Consider the following 23054-nt stretch of genomic DNA (forward strand, 5'->3'; position numbering starts at 1 on the left):
ATTCTCTTGGCAGGGTGTTTATTATTTTGTCTCTGGACAGACATATGTCCTACTTAACATTTAGTATTTTTAATGAAAAATATATTTCCCAACATGTTTGGTTTCTGTTAGGTTTTTGGGAAAGTCATGATGCATTTTTGCATAGAAAAACAGAAAATACATCATGATTTTCCCAGCAACCCAACACTTTTTACCAGATTGTTTGAGTTGTGGGTCTACAGTGACATCTAGTGGGTATGAAGATAGAAGCATCAGTGATTGGAAATGCATTTTGTAGTTAGCTTCCAAAACTTGGACACAAGGTAATTAGTTTTAATGTTTGATTTGTACAAGTCTGATTGATTAGGATCTGGTTGTGGGGAAGAGAAAAACATTGTTGCTACATTATGGTAAAATATGGGAATACCTGTTGCTCATGTAAGTCAGAATTGCTAAGTCAGAGTGGGTCACTATGATGTCAAATCTAGTTCTGCCATTTTTAAGATGCCGACACAAATTGAAGCCAAGAGAAAAGTGAATAACGTGACAAGTGATTAAACCTCAGTTTGGCTCTTAATCATTCAATTTCTAAGCTCCCTGTTAAACATTTTCAGTTTTTCTTTTAGTTCCTTCAGAAGGAGAGGGAAATTGGTAAAATAAATATAATCATTTTTAGGGTTTGTGGCACATAGAGTTTAATCCAAATTGGGTACATCAGGTACAGCAGTGGCACATGACAATACTGTAAATGAGATACATGTTTTAACATATGCACTACAGTTTCAAAAGAAGACAACAGGAAACTTGAGTTTGTTTTTTTCCCCATAGAAAGTTTTCATGTTTATCTTCCTGCAGTTTTTGTACAGTTTCTCTTTGCCATTGTGATGTTGATAAGCAAAGCCCATTTATTTATTATACGAAAATAGAAAAAAAAAAAGAACACGCACAATGTCTTTCACAATAACAATGGGGGGTGACCTCTAAGGAAAACATTACACTGGAATGTCTGGTTATCAAAAATATACCATCCCTCTCACCTCCCAGGTTTGTAAAATAGTTCATTGGTCCAAGGAACCCCCAGGACTTGGGTCAGTGCCTAACACTGGTTAGAGTGACATCCAGTGTAGTTAAGTAACCTGCTAAGATAAATGTCATTCTCACACTTGGTAAGATAAAACATTCTAAATAGAAAACAGTACTTGAAAGGAACTCCTTTAAAGCTATTTTTTTTCATTATAGCCACTTACTCTTAGTTCTAAATGTTTTTCATGATGCTGTTTGGCCTCCAAGGACTGTGAGTCATAGCTTTCATCTGGTCATTTTAAACCTTTCTAGATTATATTTCATAAGGAAAAAAAAAATTCCCATTTGTCATGATCACTATGCCAACTAGTTAAGGGAAACTAACACTGCCCTAGATTGGGATTGTTCTGATTTGTTAGTTACCTGGTAATTGAAGCAAAGGAGCCTGGGCCACTAGAATTATTAATAACCTCAAAATCTAGGTTTAACTCAATCCCAACTACTATCTTTGCAAGGTTTAAAAAAAGGGGGGGGACTAGATATATAGTACAAAGTGATATAATACTGAACTATAGGAATCATACTTTGAAAAATAAAATCTTTAGCATGTCAGTGACTTGATCTTGTTAATCACAGATCAGCATTAGCTGTCCAATTTATTTTCTGTTCAGATGGTTTCTCTCATTCACTTTCTTATTTGCTGATCTTATAGTCCTGTGTGAGTGTAGATTAATGTGTGTGTTGAGACTGGTCTTTTGAATAGTATTCCATGCAGTAAGACCTGAGTTTATGAAAATAGTGATGAAGGAGAAATAATAGACTTTGCTTTTAGAAGTTCTTACTCAGGTTTTAGATGGAATGTTTCCTTTTTCTGATAACCACCCTTGAAAGCCAGAAATTAAAAATATAAGCAAACCTCAGTAACGCACCATGATATGGAGGGAAAATTCCAGGACAAGATGTCTAAGCCCTCTATTGGAAACAGTTCTGCCACTAATTTGGTTTGTGGATTTGGATACATCACTTAGCTTATTTTCCTCCCTTTGAATCAAGAATTAGTTATTGGACAACCAAAGGTAATCAAGAGGACCGAGTCAAGATTTGTATTAGTATAATCAAGTGGTTTCTAGGGCTGTGTCCAAGTGTTACTGACATTACAGAAGACTTTGCCTATAACAATAGCATGTATTCTTTGATAAATCTTCTCTGAAGCATCACTGCTCTGAGGGCAATGGGTAGAGTACAGACAACATTAGACTAATAGACATGGGACCTGTGTTCTGATCCCAGCTCTGTCATTAAATGACTAACCTTGAGCAAGTCACTTCATTTCCTTAACTTCTTGAACCCCAGCTTTCTATACTGTAAAGTGAATTAGGTCTCGAATCTCTTCTAGTTCTGGTATACTCATATTTCTATGTTTTCTAAATTTCTATTTATTTAATTGCAGCTTTTTTTTTTGTTTTTGTTTTTGTTTTTCCCTTTAACTATGGTAAGTGGGATTAAATAAGATAGGATCTGTGAATTTGGAAATATGTTATGCTAAAGTGGTTCATTACCTATAAAAACTCAAAAGTTATTGTGCAAGGAAGCCATTGTCCCCTGAAAATGTGATATCCTGATTCTTTAGCCACTGGCCAATGAGTTAAGCTCATTAAACTGACTCAGCACATTGGCCCTTTTGTTTACTTACAATGACTGTTTAGCAGTGTGGTAAGGCTGTATCCTGTTGGATAGATAAGATGTTCTCCTGGGGTGGCATTCTTTTGGATCAGAGGTGAGCTTCTCTTTTGGCCAAAAGGTCTTATTACTGACCAATGATACATTGAGGGGTTGGAAATGAAGGGAACAGTCCCAACAGTCTTTTAGAAACTGGTATAGTACAGGTTTTAGAAATGAAAGAACACAAAACATTCAGTTTCATTAGAGTGAATAGAAAAGAAACATGAGAAATTGGGACACAATTTAAATGATGAGTTTATTAATTTCTGTGGGAACCACTTATGTGCTCTCTTGGCACACCAACAAACAGATCCTGGGCTGGATCAGTTATAATAATCCTGTGATGAGCTGTTCCCAAATTAGACACAGGAGTATGTATGTGTGTGGTCATGTTCCTGTTTGCCCCTTACCCCAGTCAGTTCTTATGATGTATCGCTTTCTTAGATATCCCTAACTTTGTTCTGTTACCTGCTCTTTCAAGAGAAAATGTTCTTTTTATAGCACTTTTTAATAGAGTCCTTTGCCTTCACTGAGATTACATATATGAAGTGAATGCATTTAAGTATTTATTCTTAGGTTTGTTTAGGCTGGTTGTGTGTGTGTACACACATAATCTGTAGTCATAAAGATTTTCTGCCTATGTAAAGATTTTTAATGAGAAGCTCAGAATGTTTCCATGTTAGGGGGAAATCCTTGAGGCCAGACTCAGAGGAGAATCTCAGTGTTCAGTGAGAATTAAGTATGAGGAGAAAAGATAGAAGGTTCCCTCTCCTTTACCCTACTGCCTTTCTCTCTGGTTAGGTGCTACCTTATAACCAACCCTCTGACCTTCTCCTTCTATGGGGTCAATAGAGCTAAGGTCAAAAGGAAACCCACTGATGTTTTTATATTCCTGGTCAGTAAAATTCATCTACATGGCTGTGGTGGGCAGAGAAATTCTTGGCCTAAAATTTAAATAGCTAACCACTAAGCTATAAAAGGGAGCTCATGTCTCTTAGAGCCCAAGGGTAGAGAGACTGACTACAAGAGGGTAGCAGGGATTTGGGGTGGTAGGGAGGGCTTTGTCACTACCCCTGAGGCCCACTTGCTCTGCTGTAAGCAGTGAGAATTCTAGCCCTACCAGGGTGTACACCACTTGAACAAATGCTTTCTGAATATCTACGTCCTTGTGTGGAAGTGACCAGGTTTCTCCCCCATTTTAGTTAACATCGTGTCTGAAGAGTCTGCAGACCCCAAAGCTTCTTTCAGACAGAGATCATTTAGGATTTCTTGCTTTCATATTTTGGAGCATCCTGTGTGAGGCACATGATAACCTTCAGCCTCCATGTGGGAGTTGCCTTGAGCGTGAGATTATTCAGGAGCTTGGCTCCCATACCATGGCCTGCTCTGCAGAGCTCTGGATGGGTTTTTATGGTGGGTCCTAAAAGGATACACAGCAGGGTGCCATGGGGTCAACTCTGAACCCCCGGTTCTTCTGTTCTCTTTTCAGTGGCACATATCAGTGCCTCTCAGGTGATGGCTATTTCCTTTTTTTGAGATCTCAGTTTGATACATTGGGTCATTTCCTTTCTTCCCCAGAAATGGAAACTGCAAATGTCAGTGGTTTCGACCACATAGTATGTACTTTGCTCTGTAAGGTAGACTTTCCTCGTCCCTAAACTTTTCCTTGTTTTTGCTTCTACAACTACATTCATGCAAATAGAATTCTCAGGCATGAGTCTGCAGGTGTTCAGCTATGAAGAAGGCTCTATTACCATGTCTCATGAACATGGGGGGGGGTGGTACTTGCAAAGACATGACTGGGCACAGAAATAGCCAGGGGGTGAAGCAGAGAGGTACAGAGACCGAGGAGACAAGGACAGATGGAAGGATTGCTATGTGGTCACTTGCAGCTTTTTGCAGGTCAGCTGGGCAGTGAGAGCCCAGACTCAGTTGACCTCACTCACCTGGGGAATGGAGAGAGAACTCAGCAGTAACTGACTTCTTAGCCTAAAAGCTTTTGCTATAAAAGGAGAAAAAGGAAAAAAAAAAAAAAAAACCCTCACAAAATGCATTGTTTTGGTTCAAAGGTCCATGGAGAAAAACACTTCACAAAAATCCATTGGTGTTTGTTTTCCACCTTTTCCCATGAATAAATATTATCCATTAAGAGCCTTGAAAAAGGTGCTTAAATACACAGTGTTATATTTTCTTCCTGTTTTTGCTTGTGACAACTTGACCTCCGTGCTGCTCTTGGTCTTGCATTTTCCCCACTGGGGTCTCCAGAAACAACTGTTATTTGGTCTGAGGCTCCCCTCTCCAGGCCCTGTCCTGGCACACAGCCTACTCCCCCCATCATCCCACCCCCCTACCCCACCCACCCTCCCTTCTCTGGCCCCAGTGAGCTTCAGTGTCACAGGGCTATGTCCACGCTAGCAGCAAGGAACCTCAGGTGCCTCTTTGCTGCTGCTTTTTCCTTTCAGGCACACATTTCAGTGCTCAGGGTACGAGGGGCAGGCAGAATAGTGGGGGAAGGGAAAGAGTGGCTTCAGTGGCCACCCACTAACATGCCAGCCCCCTTCACTCCCACTACGCACACTGGCCCTCTGTCCAGTGGTCTTACAAGGCGGAGACCTTAACAACATTGCTGGCTATGGAAGGAATGTTCGTGTTGGGACCTGGGCTGGCAGGGGTTGGCCGACTCTCCCCTTCCGGTGTCAGTGCGGGGGGAGTGGGGATGCTGATGATGGCTGTGGTGATCTGGGATGTTTTGCAGTTTGGTCTTAGTCCGTCATCTGCTTTCAAATTAAGGCTGGAGCGACTGGGATAAAACAAAAAAAGTGAGTTGATGACAATTCCTCTTGCTAGCATCACTAAACTTCTTGCTCATAGCAACTGGGAGGAGATCCTGGCATCTTCTGCCTCTACTTTTGGTAATCAGGCTATCCCTATCCATTCTAATAATTATTCTCCAATTTACAAAAATAATGACACAGCCATAGTTATTGAGCTTTGGGATCCAGAGTATATGTCTCCCTAAAGTGTATGGTTTGCCTTTATTGTGGTATTAGACTTTGCTTTCTCTGAATTTCTTGTAGCTCATGGGGAGAGTGGAAGGGGGTTCTAATATAAGCAGACAAGAGACTGACAAGAGTCTCTGAATCAAAATCAGCTGGGGAGAGGATATGTGTAACACAACTGTGAAAATTATTTCCCTGAGAAAATACTACTTGGCATTGTTAGGTCATTTAAAAAATATTTCCATATTGGGCCTACATCTGCTATAGCTAGTATTCTTCAGAGCACATGAAAAGCCTTGGAACGTACCAGCATGAAAAGAAAGGTGCAGGGAGGTGGCAGAGGAGGCTCTATTAGCTAAGGAGAAGGCAGGCTAGGGGACCCTCAAGGTTCTTCTACTACTGAGACTGATTCTGTGAGTAGACAGACTCAGGCATCTGGGAGTAGCAGGGATGGAACCCACTCACCTGGTAGTGAGAGAGGGCTGCTCACTGCCCTGGATATGGATCGTGCTGAGCTCTTGCATGCTGCGCAGGCGTGTGGCTGGCAGGTTGGAATTGGGCAGGTGCGTGGTCTTCTTACTACGACGGGAGCAGCAGGTAGTTGTGAGGCCTGGGTGGCTGGACAGTGAGGGACTTCTTGTGGATGGGTAGTTCTGCATTGAGCTCTCCATGCAGTTCTGCTCAAACATCTGCTCATCTATAAACTCATGGTTCTGTAGGAAGCAAATGGAGAAAAGGTAGGAAAGAGAGGTAGGAAGAAGGGGGTGAACCCCCATACTCTGTGTGACTTTCTGTCTCTGTTCTGGGCCTTGAGAGAAGGCCTTTCAGTTGCCTGGGGCACAGATAAGCATTCAGAAGGGATAATGTACCACAGTCACCAAATGAGGAAAGAGTGTCCTTTTGGCAGCCCTGGCCATCAGATGGAAGGGTAGAGACTGTAGTTGTTAAAGCAAGATGTGCCATATACTCTATAGCTGTGGGATGAAGGGATACAGAGGTCCTAGAGGGATCTAGAAGTACCATCAGAGTTATATAAATGATTTGACTTTGCAGGCTTTGCACAGGGGCTCTTGGGAGTAGCAGGTAAGAATGCACTGGTTTTGGATAGTTAGTGTGGTAGGTAGTCTTTTCTGGATTTCATGCTTGATTTACACGTGAATTATGGTGTTTGGGGGGTTGGATGGTGGCGCATCAGGTTTAATGCACATAGTGCAAAGCTCAAAGACCTGTGCAAAGATCCTGGTTTGAGCCCCTGTCTCCCCACCTATGTGGGAGGGGGGCTGCTTCACAAGCAGTGAAGCAGGTCTGCAGGTGTCTATCTTTCTTTTCCCCTTGCTGTCATCCCTCTCCTCTCAATTTCTCTGCACTATCCAATAAGAAATGGAAAAAATGGCCACCAGGAGTAGAGGATTCGTAGTGCTAGCACCTAGCCTGGTGATAACCCTGGAGGCAAAAATAAATAAATAAATAAAATAACAATTATGGTGTTTTTAAAGGTTCTGGGTCATTTACAACAGAACTGGGAGAGCTTTGCTCTTGAAGGCCAATGAGGTCAAGCTGTCAGGGATATGATTTATTAAGTGCTTCCTCCCCTCTTCCTGATTATGAGGTATGGATCTCTAATATATCTGGAGTCACAGGATTCTTTAAGTCAAAGATGAACCTAGGAAAGAGGATGTTAACAGCCTCTCAACTTGCTACTATCAGGATAGGGTGGAGCTAAACTCAGAATAACAAAAAAGAAAAAAAAAAGCTGTTTGGCCATGTGACTTAAAACCTATAGTATGACTGGTCAGGCCAAGGCTGCCAGTGTAAAGGACAGAAAGTCTGAAGTAGCATGAGGCCAGCTGAGGGAAAGACCAACTCTGACAGCCAATACCAGAAGTCCCCATTGGAACTGGGGGAGAGGCAGACAGAGGTGGTACATGGATACTCTCAGGATACCAACACTGGTGCCATGTTCCACCACCCCCTCCAAGCCCCTGGGGAGGTCACAAGAAGGAATCAGAAAGGCAGTTGCATAGTTCAGCACAAAAAATAAAAAAATAAAAATAAAAAACTTAGAAGCCTGAACTGGTTGGTACTGGGTGTGACAGCAGAGATAGGATAAGCCCCAGAAGAATCAATAGCACATGCAGAGAACCAGAGTAGGCAGTAAGAAGAGGAGAATCCACAGACTCAAAAGAACCAGAGAGAACATCAATTGAAGTTTTAAAAGTTATACCTTGATGGTGGAGGTTCGTACAGATAACAGGGGATCATCCACAAGATAGGACAACCCCTACAGGACAACATGCCAACAGAAGATAAAAACACCATTGATTGTACATTCCAGCATTCCCAAGCTCATTTTTTTTTTTTTTGACATTCAACCCCTCAATCCCAGGATTCCACCCTTGGAATCCAATGTTCCATCCCTTGCACCCAGCATTCTCCCACCTTCACCCCAACATTCCAACCCTTGGCTCCAACATGGTCCTTCCCAGCATTCACTCCTCCCTCTCTCCCCAACATTCTTTTTCCTATAGCCTAACATTTCTCCCCCCAAACCCAGCATTCCAACTCTTTATCCCAACATCTCACTCCCCACAATCCAACATTTTTTCTCTCAAGTTCAGCATTCCACCCCTTCCAGTGCCATCATTCCACCCCTCACTTTCAAGACCTCATTTCAACATTCCAACATTTTCCCAAACCCCAATATGTTCCCCTATATGCTTTCAATTTATACATTCCACTTCGCACATGCAACTTGGGAAGGGCAGTTGGGTCCAGGCCTCTCTTCCTTTGGCAAGCTTTGAGTGTGAGAGAAATCCTAGATATGCACATACAGTTCTCCACTCTACGGAATATTTGTGAAATCCCAGAAGCTAGGGCTTTTGGAATATATTCCCACTCAGGAAGTCCTTATTGTAGTCAGCTGCCATCTGGGGTGTCTAACTTTGGCTCATATTAAGAGTCATTTAACATCTATTTCCCTATACCTGAGAGGCCAGGACATGAAATGTTAAGTTAAAAAGTGTCTTCCTTGGTGGGTTGAGGCCTCATGGCAGGCTCTGGGGAGAGAGGTTCTAGAAAGGACCAGGAAAGGGTTTGACTTTATTTTTCTCTGGTCACCTCCCTGATTTCTCTGTGCTTACTATTCCTCAAACCTTTTGCCAAGGGTCTAGCATTGGCCCACTGCCCTTCCACCCAGTGTGCTGAAGAGGCACAAGCATCATTCCACATTCCAGCTGTGGCACCCTAAAACAGAGACTCTCTCTACAACCAGCCTTTCAGAGTCTGAACTCCCAGGGAACTGCAGAGAAACTGAGAAGGGGTGGTGTTGATGGAATTCCTGACTAGAGCAGTATATGCACTGCCTCCTTTGTCGATTGCCTCCTGCTCCAAGAGGAACACAGGAAGCACAGGGACACACATTGTATCACCCTGGGTGGTGGGACAGGACAACACTTGAAGCTCTTCTTAACTGCCCTGAAGTAAATCTAGGGCAAAGTCATCTCAAGTTTTGTAGGAAACTGCTTACAGAATGGAGACACTAGTACACAGAGCTTGTAGCTCTCAGTATCAAAGACAAACAGGTGGTAAAGACTGCGTGGGGATGAAGGTGGGGGAGTGGTAAAGGTCTCTTCTGTCCTCTGGCAGATTGAGCTGGCCTCCCCACCCAGTGACTCTCTCATTCCTGTGGTCTTCCTCCCGAAGCATGATAGAGACCTCACCACCACCTATTTGATCTGAGGAGGGAAGACTTAATCATTTGAAGCTTTGGAGGACTTGAGTTCAGAGTTCTCACTCTAAGTTCTGAACCTCAGACAAGGGTGGGGTCAGGGATGAGGACGGAGGTGGCCAGGGGCTGGGACTCACAGTGGTTTTCTCCAGGCAGTGTAGCAGGTGGTGGTGTTGGCTCTCGATGAGAGAGGTGGTCTTGCCCATCTGCTCCTCTTCGGGGGTTCCCTGGAGAAAGGAGAAGAGACCTGTGTGGGTGGCCTACCTGATTGCACACATTACAGTGCACAAGGATACTGGTTCAAGTTCTCAGTCCCCACCTGCAGGGGAAAATCTTCACAAGTGGTGAGACAGGGATTAAATTGTCTCTCTCTCTCTCCATTCCTTTTCAATTTTACTCTCACTCTCTCTATCTAAAACTAACTAACTAAGTAACTAACTAAATAAATAAAATTTTAAAGGGTGAGAGAGACCTGTGTGAAGCTGGTGGTTTCTCCTGCTCTCTGTAGCTTCATTTTTCCACATCAGAGGCTATGGACAGTTTGGATGAACCAAAAGTTTAGGATTATCATAGCATGTATGAAATTTTGGGCTGGGGCCCTTGTTCTAAAGCCAGTTTAGGGAGTGGTAGTAATTTCATGGGAGCCATATGTGGGTGACTTTTACCTGGGGGAACATTTGAAACATGTCCTTCTCAGGATTCAAACAAGACCTCGCCCCCCTCCTCCACCCCACTGCCCCCAGCCCAGGGCCACACAGCACCCACCATCAGCTCCAGTGCCTCATTGAGGAGTCCGTTGCGCTTGCTGTACAGGTAGGCATTGGAGCTGCCAGTTTTGGCCACACGGATCCTAGCAAGGCGGGCCTTCTGTGATTGGAAAGATAAGAAGAGTGAGGGAGGCTGAGTTACAGAAAGAGAGCAAGGCCAGCCAATGGGGCACACTGATAAGGTTGAGTCCCCAACTGTTGCCTAGTAAAGAGGAGGCAGCTGCTGCTTCCCAGCTTCAGGGACCTCTGTTTACAGACCCCTGGCCTAGGTTGAGATGCCCATGTGCACCTGCTTTATGTGATGTGGTTCTGGTCAGAGCTCCAAAACGTTCCTGTTTAGCCTATCTTCCTGGGTCTAATCCTAACAGGAGAAATACCACTCATCAAAGTCCTTCCTCTTGATCTATTGAGGGTTGTATTGTTATGTGGAAAACTGGAAAATGTTATACATGTACAAACTTTTAATTTTGCTGTCGACTATAAACCATTAATCCCCCAATAAAGAAATAAAAAAAAATCCCTTCCTCCTTCCAGAAGTTTTGGGACCTTTATCCCCTTGGCTTTGCATTGGAGTAGTTCTCATTTCTTTTTTTTTAATATTTTATTTATTTATTCCCTTTTGTTGCCCTTGTTGTTTTATTGCTATAGTTATTATTGTTGCTGTTATTGTTGATGTCGTCATTGTTGGATAGGACAGAGGGAAATGGATAGAGGAGGGGAAGACAGAGAGGGGGAGAGAAAGACAGACACCTGCAGACCTGCTTCACCGCCTGTGAAGCGACTCCCCTGCAGGTGGGGAGCTGGGGGCTCGAACGGGGATCCTTATGCTGGTTCTTGCACTTTGCGCCACCTGTGCTTAACCCGTTGCACTACCGCCTGACTTCCATATTTCTCATTTCTAACTGAGTGTGTGTTCTGGCTCTCCTGATTCCTCCCCAGGATCTGTGTGAGTCCCTGTGCGCCACCTACACCCATCTAGAATCATCAAGAGAAAAGGAAGAAGTAAGCACATGTGCCCTCCAACATTCCAATTGCTTCTCCTCTTTCTACTTTTTCCCTTTGCTTATATTACTTAGGTGTTCTATACTTTCTTTTTTGCCTCCAGGGTTATTGCTGGGTCTTGGTGCCTGAACTCTGAATCCACTGCTCCTGGATGTTATTTTTTCTCCCATTTTTTTTGGTTGCCCTTGTTGCTGCCCCTTGTTATCATTACTGTTATTATTGTCACTGATGTTGTTGTTGTTGGACAGGACAGAGAGAAATCGAGAGAGGAGAGGAGGCAGAGAGGGGGAGAGAAAGACAGACACCTGCAGACCTGCTTCACCACTTGTGAAGCAACCCCCCCTGCAGGTAGGGAGGCGCGGCCATATGTGCTTAACCTGCTGCACTACCACCCAACCCCCCTGGTCTATACTTTCTCTATCTGTCTTGCTACTGTCTTTCCCCCCCTCCCCCACCATATTGTAAACTCCTCAAGGGCAGGGTTTTTGTTCATGGATGTATCACCAGTGCTGTATAATTTTAAAGTTGATAAATGAATTCACAACTGTCTGTCTTTGGGAGGGATGCATGCATGGAGGTGTAGTATATATATATATACATATATACATATACATATATATATACACACACATACATACATATAAGTTGTTATGGGTGTGAATGGAGGTGTGTGTATGTGCTTGACAAGGCAATCTGAACTGTGTGAGAGGGGAGGGTAGAATTAATGTCTTCCCATGTACCACTTGGACTTTAGGAAGCTGATAGTCTCCTAGGTGGGACTTGGGCAGCTACAGCAGAGCTACAGGAGGCCTGCATGGTTATCTCAAGGTCTCACTCTGGCTTGCAGAGGCAGTGGCACATGCCAGTTGCTCTTCTCTATCCTAGTACAGACACAGGAGCTTTGGAATATAACTAAAATATGCCTACTAGCTACCTACAAAACAGAGACCCCTCCAACTCTTCATCTGCACTACTCCAGCCTTTAGGTTCATGATTAGTCAACAACTTGTTTGGCTTTACATGTTAACTCTCTTTTTAGCCAAGCCACCAGGTTCCAGATGCTAGCATGATGCCAACCAGACTTCCTTGGACAGACAACCCCACCAATGTGTCCTGCAGCTCAGATTCTCCAGAACCCCACTCCACTAGGGAAAGAGAGAGGCAGGCTGGGAGTATGGATCGACCTGTCAACGCCAATGTTCAGCAGGGAAGCAATTACAGAAGCCAGACCTTCCACCTTCTGCATTCCACAATGACCTTTGGTCCATACTCCCAGAGGGTTAAAGAATAGAAAGCTATCAGGGGAGGGGAGGAGATACAGAGTACTGGTGGTAGGAATTGTGTGGAGTTGGAGTTGTACCCCTCTTATCCTAATGTTTCCTTTATATAAATAAATTAAAATAAAAATAAATTAATTAAAAAAGAATTCAGATGTCTTCCCTGACATTATTATTTTTTTTTTTTTTGTGATCTGATAATGGCTTATAGCACTATAAACCTTCCCTGACTTCTTCTTTTTTAAAAAATTTATTTAAGAAAGGAGACATTAACAAAACCATAGAATAGGTGGGGTACCACTCTACACAATTCCTGCCACCCAATCTCCATATCCCATCCCCTCCCCTGATAGCTTTCCTATTCTCTATCCCTCTGGGAGCATGGACTCAGGGTTGTTGTGGGTTGTAGAAGGTGGAAGGTCTGGCTTCTGTAATTGCTTCCCTGCTGAACATGGGCGTTGATTGGTCGATCCATACTCCCAGCCTGCCTCTCTCTTTTCCTAGTAGGGTGAGTCTCTGGGTAAGCAGAGCTCCAGGACATATTGGTGGGGTCTTCAGTCCAGGGAAGCCTGGCTGGCAGCCTGATGGCATCTGGAACCTGGTGGCTGAAAAGAGAGTTAACATACAAAGCCAAACAAATTGTTGAGCAATCATGGACCCAAAGGTTGGAATAGTGGAGAGGAAGTGTTGGGGGGGGTACTCACTGCAAACTCTAGTGTACTTTTGCTTTCACTTCCCTGACTTCTTAATATGGGGAAGAGGCTGTGACTTGCTCTTGGCAGATCTGGCTGTAAATCTGAGGACTTAAAGTGGAGAGAATGGGAAAGAGGACCAGGAGAAAACGGATGGCATGCCGCCCCTGTCATTCCTCTCTGACAGAGAACATTCACTCAAGGTCTAGAAAAAATTTCCTGTCTGGGGATCCTGCTCCAACCCTTCCCTAAGCTAGATGTCTACATCCAAGGAAGCTACGCCTGATGGGAGGATGTGGCTGTTACTGCTGTGGGTGAGAGCTGCATATGGAAATCCAATTGTGTCAAACTCATTATAGCCTTACATAATTTGATTGCACCACTTAGAGCCAGACCTTTCTCATATCTGGGGTCTGTCTTCATTACTTTCCAGAGATGAAAGATTCTCCTGTTCTCCTTTGTGGCAGTTCTTTTAATCTTATCATACCCTGGGCTCTATTAAGGCAACAGATTGTCATATCAAATGCACAGTATCGTTTAATCATTTCCCACACAAGACAAAGAGGTTTGCAGGGTATTTACAGGAGTGTACCAGGAATATAAAAGTTGGTGAGGATTTTTGTCACAACTTTGAGTCCCTGAGAACCATAATCTGTGGCTTGTACATAGTTTTGTCATCGGTGCCGGACACACAGCTTCACATTGAATGGGTGTGCAGGCATAGCTGGTAATCACCCAGGGAGGAATGTGACCCCACAAAGCCACTGAGGAACCCATGCTGACAAAGCCATTGTGAGGGGCTTGCTTCTCATGTGGACTGGTAATCTTCACTCTCTTCCACAGCCACAAGTACAATGTGACGTGAGAGAACATGGAGCTCACGTAGACTTTTTTTTTTTTTTTTTTAAATTGGGATCCTTCCCTCACAGAATTCACTTGATAGGGTAGAGAGAAATTGAGGGTGGGGCTAGACAAGGGAGAGAAAGAGACACCTGCAGCCCTGCTTCACTGCTTGTGAAGTTGGCTACCTGCAGGGGCTATCACGGACTCCATCTTGGGTCCCTGCACATAGTAATGTGGGATTCATCAGGTATGCCACTGCTTGGACCCCTGCCATGGTCTATTTTGAAGATAAGAAAATGGAAGCTTGAGGGAAGCAGCTTATCTAGGACAAAGCTATAAACTAGCCATATGCCTCAGCTCAGGTCTTCTAGCTTTTTGACCAAATGCTGCTTTCATATCCCTTTCCTCCTTCTGTGAACTTCAGCTCCTGTCTGACAAGTTTTTCAATTTGAGAGCAAAGCCCATCCATGAGTTGTATTTTCTTTCTTTTTTCTTTTTTTCCTCCAGGATTATTGTTGGGGCTCAGCGCTCAATCCACTGCTCCTGGAGGCCATTTTTCCCATTTTGTTGCCCTTGTTGTCGTTATTTGTTGGGAAATTGTGAGGATGTGGTAGAGCCTGGCAGGGCTTGACCTGAGGAGTGTGTCTATCCTGTCAGTCTCTCTCTCTACCGAGAGGTTGAGCAAGGAGGGACAGGAGTAACCCCAAAGGTTTGCCCCGTCTTAGACTCCGTGCCTCACAAAGCACCCTGCATTCCCGATACTATGGCCTGCTCCCTTATTATCTACATAATCACTGTTTTGCCTGAAAGATCCTCACCCATTCCATTCCTTTGATCTATGTTCTCTCTACCCTCAAGACCCTCCCTGCCTGCAGGATATTATTATTTATCCTACCAGTTAAAACCCTTGCAACAGTTGCTAAGGAAGTTACCTTTCCCAGCCCTCTTTTGCCTTTCTCTGCTCTGCCATAAGCTCTGTTCATGAGTCATCTCCCTCACATTGCTGAGTGAGTAGCAGCCCAGGCTGGCTCCGGTCGCATTCTCTCCAACCTAGAGAGTATGCCTGGGAAGAGGCACCCCCACGCTAGCCTGGCAGTTATTAGTATTGTTGTCATTGCTGTTGTTGTTGCTGGATAGGACAGAGAGAAATCGGAGAGTAGGGGAGACAGAGAGGGGGAGAGAAAGACAGACACCTGCAGACCTACTTCACCGACTGTGAAGCGACCCCCCTGCAGGTGAGGAGCCAGGGGATCAAACCGGGATCCTTATGTTGGTCCTTGTGCTTTTCGGCATGTGCGCTTAACCCACTGCACTTCTGTCCAGCCCGAATTATGTTTTCAACAGTAGAGAATCCAGGCTTCTAGGATGCCACCATCTTGGGTGTAGCTGCAGGAATAGTGTTCATTTAAGGTCACCATTCTGCCACTCTCTGTGTTCTTCATGATTAAACACTTCCTTTCTAACTGGCTGGCGAGGTGCCCTTTGGATGTGAGCATTGAGACCACTAGCCTTGGGTGAGGCAGGAGAAGGAGACAGAGGGAGACATGGAAAAACCTAAAGACAGCAGAGACAATTGCTTTTCTAGGCATTTACTTTGAGACATTGAGCATACGTCCACAGAAAAACCTATCCGGACATAGGTTGATAGCATAATGGTTATGCAAAGAGACTCTTATGCCTGAGGCTCTGAAGTCCTAGAATCAATATCCTGCACCATTAAAAGCCAGAGCTGTGCAGTGCTTTGGTGTCTCTCTCTGTGTCTTTCTCTGCATCTCTCTCAAAAATAAAATAAAAATAAAACAAATAAACAAATAAATAAATAAATCTTAAAAGAAATGAAAGAAAGAGAAGCCTATCTATGGGCATTTGCAGCAGCTTTATTTATAGTCACCCCAACATGGGATCACCCCAGAAGTCCTGCAGTAGGTGGGTGGATGGTTAAACAAGTTGATGGCATCCTGCTCGGCGATGTACACCTCTGACAGTCAGCACACACAATCTGGGTGCCTCACCAGGAACTCAGTACAGTGAAGAAAGGCCCCTTCTGAAGGTGCAGAGGCCAGTTATCTGACATCTTGGAAATAAAAATGTGTCACCAACAAAGGGCAGGTAAATGGGTGTGAGGGGGTTAGGACAGAGTGAAGGCAGGGTGGAAGAGGCTGAGTCTAAAAGGGCAGCAGGCGGCCTGGGAGGTGGGAAAGTGGATAAAGCAATTGTACTTAAGTGTATGAGGTACTGAGTTCCAGAGTGTGGAACTGTGTGCCAGAGTGATGCTCTGGTTCTCTCTCTTAGCAATAAATTAATAAATCTTATGTCAAAGGCAATACAAGAGATCTTGATGGTAGATTCATGAAGCTACGTAAGTGATGGAGCTGTATAAAGGTCAACACACACAAATATAGGTGACATTAGAACAGTCTGGAGTAGTGGGCCATAGCAAAGTCCACACTCTCCACAACTAAATGTGAGTCTACAATGATCTCAGTTTCCTACTAAAAAACAAGATATACACTCCTATTAACTTATAGTCTTATCACTATTTAATCAATATAAGAGGGGAAAATATATTGAATGTCTCAAACTTTTTGATACATAGACTCCAGTTCTGAGTATATATTCCTTCAATATAAGCACTTAAGACTTCAAACTGGTAACCTGATTGCATTTTAACAGTGGGATTAAATCAGATTATTAATACATTTCTAATAATGACTTTTTAAAAATATTAAATCACCTATAATCTTAGATCAGGGAGACCAGAAGCAACAGGTCTTGTCAGTATATAAAATATAGTTATTTGTAAATAGCATTAAATGACATAAATCATGTTAGGTCTTGTATGGTACATTAAATCCTAACCATAGGATTTTCAAAGTAAACCAATTTTCCAAATCATTTGGTTATAACAATAACTATTGCTTTCTTAAGTTCTAAGACAGCAGGAACCTTCCCCATTCTCTATAAAACCCATATTTCTCCCAATCCTGGAACCTCTGGGATGTGGCTCATTTTCCTTCACGCTTCTCTCAGTCCATATCATTTGATCCTGCATCTGCTGATCTTAACCAAATCAATACAATCAGTGCCACTTTGACATGTTTCACTTTGGACTGTGTCCAGAGACACCAGGCATGGAATGTCAACCCTTCATTACACTGATGAAATCTTTACTAGCTCATAGGATTCCTTAATTCCATTTCAGGTGGTGCACTTCCTAACAAAGCCACAAAACTGAGATACAGACCAGGCAGGGCCCATGAGACAGAGCACTTGTGCACATGTATCCATAAGCTAGAGGAAAATATATACCTTAAAGCAAAAGTGCACAATAGTTTGCAATGACTTAGTAAATGCAACAACCAAGTAGAAAGACCTAAAATAGACACCACAAAGTAAATCAAATAGCTTCTACTTAGACCTAGATACTCTCCTCACCTGCTTCCTACTTCAATTCCTTCAATTACTCTAAGGCTAAGCTTGTCAGATAAAGTAAGGACTACAGAAGCTGAGTAAGGGCAAGAGACCATAGTACTTTAATGATGGCTCTTTTGGTCACTACCAGGTCACCTCATCATCTGGGGCCCTAGTCAGGGAATCCTGGAATTCCCACACAGATATGATGGACCTAGACCTCTAACAGATCCCTCTCTCCACCATCGGTGGTCATCTCCATCAGGAACAGCATCATGGACCATCTTAGGGGCTTCTACATGACCTTACCCTCAATGTAGACTAGCAATGGTGGGGACTGTCCCACTCTCCAAAGGGAGGCTGCGTCAACATACTCTGCCACTTGAGGAAGACGGGTCCTGAAATGAGTGCTTCTTAGAATGTTCCTAGCTATGACCACGGAATGAAAGCTCAGACATATGCAGAGGTTACACAGGCTCCTGTGCTGAATATGGGCCCCAGATCAGATTGATGGGGTTTATAGTTTATTGGATTTATATATTCTCTTCCCTGACTCAGCTTTTTAATCCTATTTCAAACTGTGACACCATCTCCCAAGACAATACCTTTAGCCCACCTGCATGTTAGCTGTTGGGCTCAGCAAAAATTAGTAAAGTCATGGGTCCCTTGGAAGATACCTAAAATAGACTTCCTAGCTTCTTTCAAAATGGAGACCCCAAATTTCACCTGCTATATTCTAACCTTTAGGTTCCTGATTATTAAACATTTTGTTCTGCTTTGTTTTTTTTTCCAGAAAATACATATTTTTAATCATTTATTGAGAGATTAATGGTTTACAGTATAGCTGTTAACACCTGGGTATAATTTCTCACTTTTGCAGAACACTTTCACTCAGAGCTTAGGTCATTTTTACCATCATGTACCAGATCCTTACTGTGCTCTACACTCCATCTCTTTCCCTATGTCTCCTATCTTTTGCTCTGGTTCTGCTTTATATCCTGATGTTTTTCAGCTACCAAGTTGCAGATGCTACCATGATGTCAACCTGACTTCCCTGGGCAGACAATCTCACCAATGTGTCCTGGAATCTCACCTCTGCAGAGCACTACCCAACTGGAGAAAGATAGAAACAGGCTGGGGGTATGGACTGACCTGTCAATGCCCATGTTCAATGCCCATGTCAATGCCCATGTTCAATGCCCCTGTCAATGCCCATGCTACAGAAGCCAGACCTTTCACCTCTGTACCCCATAATGATATTGGGTCCATACTCCCGGAGGGATAAAGAATAGGAAAGCTTCCAGTGGAGAGGAAGGGGATATAGAACTCTGGTGATGGGAATTGTGTGGAATTGTACCTTTTGTCCAATAGATTTGTTGACCATTATTAAATCAGTAATAAAAAGATAAAGAATATGTTCAGGCACCAGAATTGCCTGAATCTCTCTGACCACCTTCCTGCCCCACTTCCAATCCCTACTAAGACTTCCTCTTCTTGGGGAGTCACACTCAGCCCTGAAACAGGCAGCAGTCTTCCTTTCTTTCTTTCCCCATCTCTGAGGAATTCCAAGATGGAAGTGAAAGGGAAGAGGGTATCCAGACTAGGTGAAAACACTGTAAACTTTTACTCTGATTTCTAAAGGAGAGTAAAGAGGGGGAAGGAGGAGGACAGGAAGACAGAAGGGAGGGAGTCTCATAACTACAGAAGGAGTCAACCAAAGCTGATTCCTCCTGGATTTAATCACATAGGATGAGCTTTTCAAAGTCCCTGGGTGAAATGGCCACCATTACAAAACAGGGAGGAACTTCTTGGAGAAGCAAGCAGGAGAGCTGTGGAGAGCTCAGCTTGAGTGGGATTGTCTCAGTGGGGACAGCCATAGGCTAGTGAATGAGTGGAAGATTCCTTTGGCCCTCACTCTGCTGGAACCCTGTGCTATCCTCAGCCTCTGCAGGATGGGAGTGCTTGCTACAGGATCCATCCTAGGCCCTTGGGCACCTCAGGTTTCTCCATTTGGAAAGGAGACCTCAGTTTCTTCCTGTCCCTCTCTGTAGGACTTCATAATGAATTACAGTATTGTTCACATGTGTCAGCTGATGAGAATGGCCAGACAGCTAAGAATTCTATTTTGGAGCTGGTCAGTCCAGGGTGGGTGGAGAGGCTGGGTAAAAGCTGACCTTGGGGTGAAGACGTAGGAAGTGGGTATTGGAGAGGATAGCGTGGAGCCAGAAGATCAAAGGGCATTCTGACATCCTTACAGACCCAAGTCTGGAGAAGTCCACACAGGGCTCAGCATGGGCAAGGGTGACAAAAGGACAAGGAAGAGCTGACCACAAGGAAGACAGAGGAGACTATGATGTAAGTGTGAACCAACTGGGTTATCCCACATGTTATGCGATACATTATGCATTTTATATGTAAACTGTATTTTGAAGCTAGCTTGAGTGAACTTTGTGACTTTGTTTCAGTCTGGATAAACAGTTCCACTCTGAAATTCTGGATCCTTCTAAGAAGCCCTGTGGCCTGAGGGTCATCCCTGTGCATGAAAGGCAACGCAGGGACCATGGGGTGAGGGAATAAGCCAGCTGTACTGTACAGTGCTTCACGCAGAGTTGGTGCTCACTAAAAGCTCAGTGAAAGAAAGCATGAGACAAAATCTCAGGTCCCCATAAGTGAGTCTTGTAACCCTCCCCCCAGTCCATTCATTGTACTAGAAAGGCTCACACCACAGGGAGGTTGGGGTGCTGCTGCTAACAGCACCCAGTGGTAGTGTACCCATCTGAGCACATACTGTACCCTGCACAAAGACCCAGGTTCAAGCTCCTGGCCTCCACCTGCAGGGAAGAAGCTTCATGAGTGGTGGAGCAGTTCTGCAGGTTTCTCTCTCTCCCCGTCTCTAAGCAATTTCTCTGTTCTACCAAATAAAACACATAGATATTTAAAAAAATAGTACGAGGTGCTGCTGCTGGGTCTCATTTTCCAGTCCAGATCAGAAAAATAACTATAGTTCTCCCCTGGATCCCACCCTTCTCTTTTTGGATAGGAATCTGGTAAAAGTCCTGACTGAAGAAAGGCTCTTTACTAGGGTGAGGTCTTAAAGATGCAGCCAAAGGTCAGGGGGAGAGAGATCACCAGGTAGGGCCCAGGACCTTGCCAGGGCCCAGGTTTGAGCTCCAGCAACACAGCGGAGGAAGTATTGTACCTGGGGAGACTCTGGAGATGTGGTATTTCTCCCTTTTTCTGTCTCTTTTTCTCTGTGTCTATATCCTTATATGGATGAAAAAGAAGCCTTGGATCATTGAAATCATGCATAGACAAGGCCTTGGCTCCACCAAAAGAGAAAAATGAAGAAGAAAAAGAAGAAGAGGAATAATGAAACAGGATGAGGGGGCGGTGGCACACCTGGTTGAGTGCACATGTTACAGTGCACAAGGACCCGGGCTCAAACCCCCAATCCCCACCCACCTGCAGAGGAAAAGCGTTGTGAGTGGTGAAGCAGGGCTGCAGGTGTCTCTCTGTCTCCCTCTCATCTCCCCCTTCGCTCTCGAATTCTGACTGTCTCTATCCAGTAAATAAAGATAATAAAAGAATAATAATAAAAAAAGAAACAGGATGAATGGTGGCACAGTCAGTAGTGTGCGTATGTCACCAAGTGCAAGCATTTGGGTTCAAGCTCCCAGTCTCCACCTGCAGGGGCATGGGCGGATCCTTCACAAGTGGTAAAGCAGCATTGCCAGTGTTTTCTCTTTCCCTCTAACCCCTCTCTTTCTCCCTTTCTCTCAATTTCTCTCTGTCTCTATCAAAAACTAAGTAAGTGAAATATAATATTAAAAATAAAAGAAAGGAGATATTCAAATGTTGAAGGGTTAAGTGGGTGAGTAGTGCTGGATAGGAAGTGGAGTCCAGTCAGGAAAGGAGAAATTTTTCTAATCACCATGCCTCAGACATGTGTCCTCAGTCTGAGTGTGGCATTTCACCTTCCCTTCTTCAGCAGCATCTATGACAAAGCTGGAAACCGTCCTCAGGACAGAGAATTCATCTCTTGCTTATCTGTTGCAGGTCCGGGCCCTACGAGCCCCTGAGGTGACTAAGGCCTGTTGTGCCCCTGTTTATCCTTGGACTTAACAGTCTCTGAATGTTGCCGTCTCACACTATTCATCCATCTTTTTTTTTTTTCTTTTTCCAGAAAAATGTATCTTTGCCACTTTGTTTTCTTGTGCCAGTTTTTATAGGATAATGTTCCCTGCCAAACCCTTGGCTGGGAGGAGGAGTTTAGGGTGTTGAGCAGTGGTGGCTGAACTCATGAAGGAGAGTTAGTACCAAGGAAGTTGCAAGGAATATCCAAAAAGGAGCTAACTGGGGCATGGATCACTGAGGGTCTGCTGCATGTTGCTGTCACCAGGAGCTAGAACACTGGGTGCCAGTGGCATGAAGGGACACAAGCTGGTTACCTTCTAAAGCCAGAGAATGGCTCCACAGTGATTCTCAGAGCAGCCCCAGGCCTGGCAGACGCACATGGCAGAGGGCTGGGCTATTCTCTGGGGTTGCCCCCCTGTCCTTCCCTGCCTCCCACTGCCCATGTCTGAGTTTACCTTCTGTGCCCGGCGTTTATCGGCTCTCTGGTTCTGGTGGTAGATGCGGCTGAAGTTGGAGACAATTACAGGGACAGGCAGGGCGATGACCAGGACACCACTCAGGGAGCAGATAGAGCCAAAGATCTTCCCTGCAATTGTCTTGGGCACCATATCGCCATACCTGTGTGAGAGAGAGAGACATAGGTAAGCAAGAGGGGCCACTTGGAGATGAGGTGAATGCCCCTGCCAGTTATTTGCCTGCATATCTACTCACTCACTTATTTATCCCACTTCTGTTTATTTATTTATTTATTTTACATTATTTCTTTCTGACACTCTACAGTGTGGGAGATCTTTATTTTATTTATTTATTTATTTTTAATTTTGTATTATCTTTACTTTTTATTGGATAGAGACAGCCAGAAATCAAGAGGGTTATGGGGAGAGAGAGATAGGGAGACACCTGCAACACTGCTTCACTGCTCACAGAGCTTTCTCCTTATAGGAGAGGACTAGGGACTTGAACCCAGGTCCTTGCACACTGTAATATGTGTGTTCGATCAGGTGCACCACCACCTGGCCCCTATTTTTATTTATTTTTTGAAAATATTTTTATTTATTTATTATTGGCTAGAAACAGAGAGAAATTGAGAGGTGAGAAGAAGATAGATAGGGAGGGAGAGACACCTGCAGCCCTGCTTCATCACTCATGAAGTTTTCCCCCTGTAGGTGCAGGCCAAGGATTTGAACCTGGGTCCTTGTACACTGTAATGTGAGCACTTAACCAAGGGCATCACTACAAGGCCCCTCAGTGTGGGAGATCTTTACATAACATACTTCAGATAAGGGACAAATAACCAAAGTGAGATTGTTATACATTAGAAATGATAGTAACAACAAATGTTGGAGAGGATTCAGGAAAAAGGGGCCACTTTTGCACTGTTGGTAAGAGTATAAACTGGTCAAACACTATAGAAAATAGTCTGGAGATTTCTCAGAACACTAGAAATGAACCTACCTCATGACCCAGCAATTTATCTC

At 44.0% G+C, this 23054-nt stretch overlaps 1 protein-coding gene across 2 annotated transcripts; it reads right to left on the minus strand.

The window, feature by feature from the left end:
* Positions 1-648: 648 nt before the first annotated feature.
* LOC103116974 (potassium voltage-gated channel subfamily D member 3) lies at positions 649-22775 on the minus strand. 2 transcript variants are annotated; one of them, XM_060184043.1, is made up of 6 exons: positions 22032-22761; positions 10216-10317; positions 9588-9677; positions 7948-8004; positions 6189-6436; positions 649-5524 (listed from the first exon to the last, which is right to left on the minus strand). In XM_060184043.1, the coding sequence occupies exons 1-6, from the start codon at positions 22275-22277 to the stop codon at positions 5323-5325; spliced, it is 945 nt and encodes a 314-aa protein (XP_060040026.1). In that variant the 5' UTR covers positions 22278-22761; the 3' UTR covers positions 649-5322. The 2 variants fall into 2 exon arrangements, with proteins under 2 accessions (XP_060040026.1, XP_060040027.1); XM_060184044.1 differs by lacking the exon at positions 7948-8004 and having other exon boundaries at positions 22032-22775.
* Between the last annotated feature and the right edge of the window lie 279 nt (positions 22776-23054).

The sequence above is a fragment of the Erinaceus europaeus genome, unplaced genomic scaffold, assembly GCF_950295315.1.
Source record: "Erinaceus europaeus unplaced genomic scaffold, mEriEur2.1 scaffold_872, whole genome shotgun sequence".
Lineage (NCBI taxonomy): Eukaryota > Metazoa > Chordata > Mammalia > Eulipotyphla > Erinaceidae > Erinaceus > Erinaceus europaeus.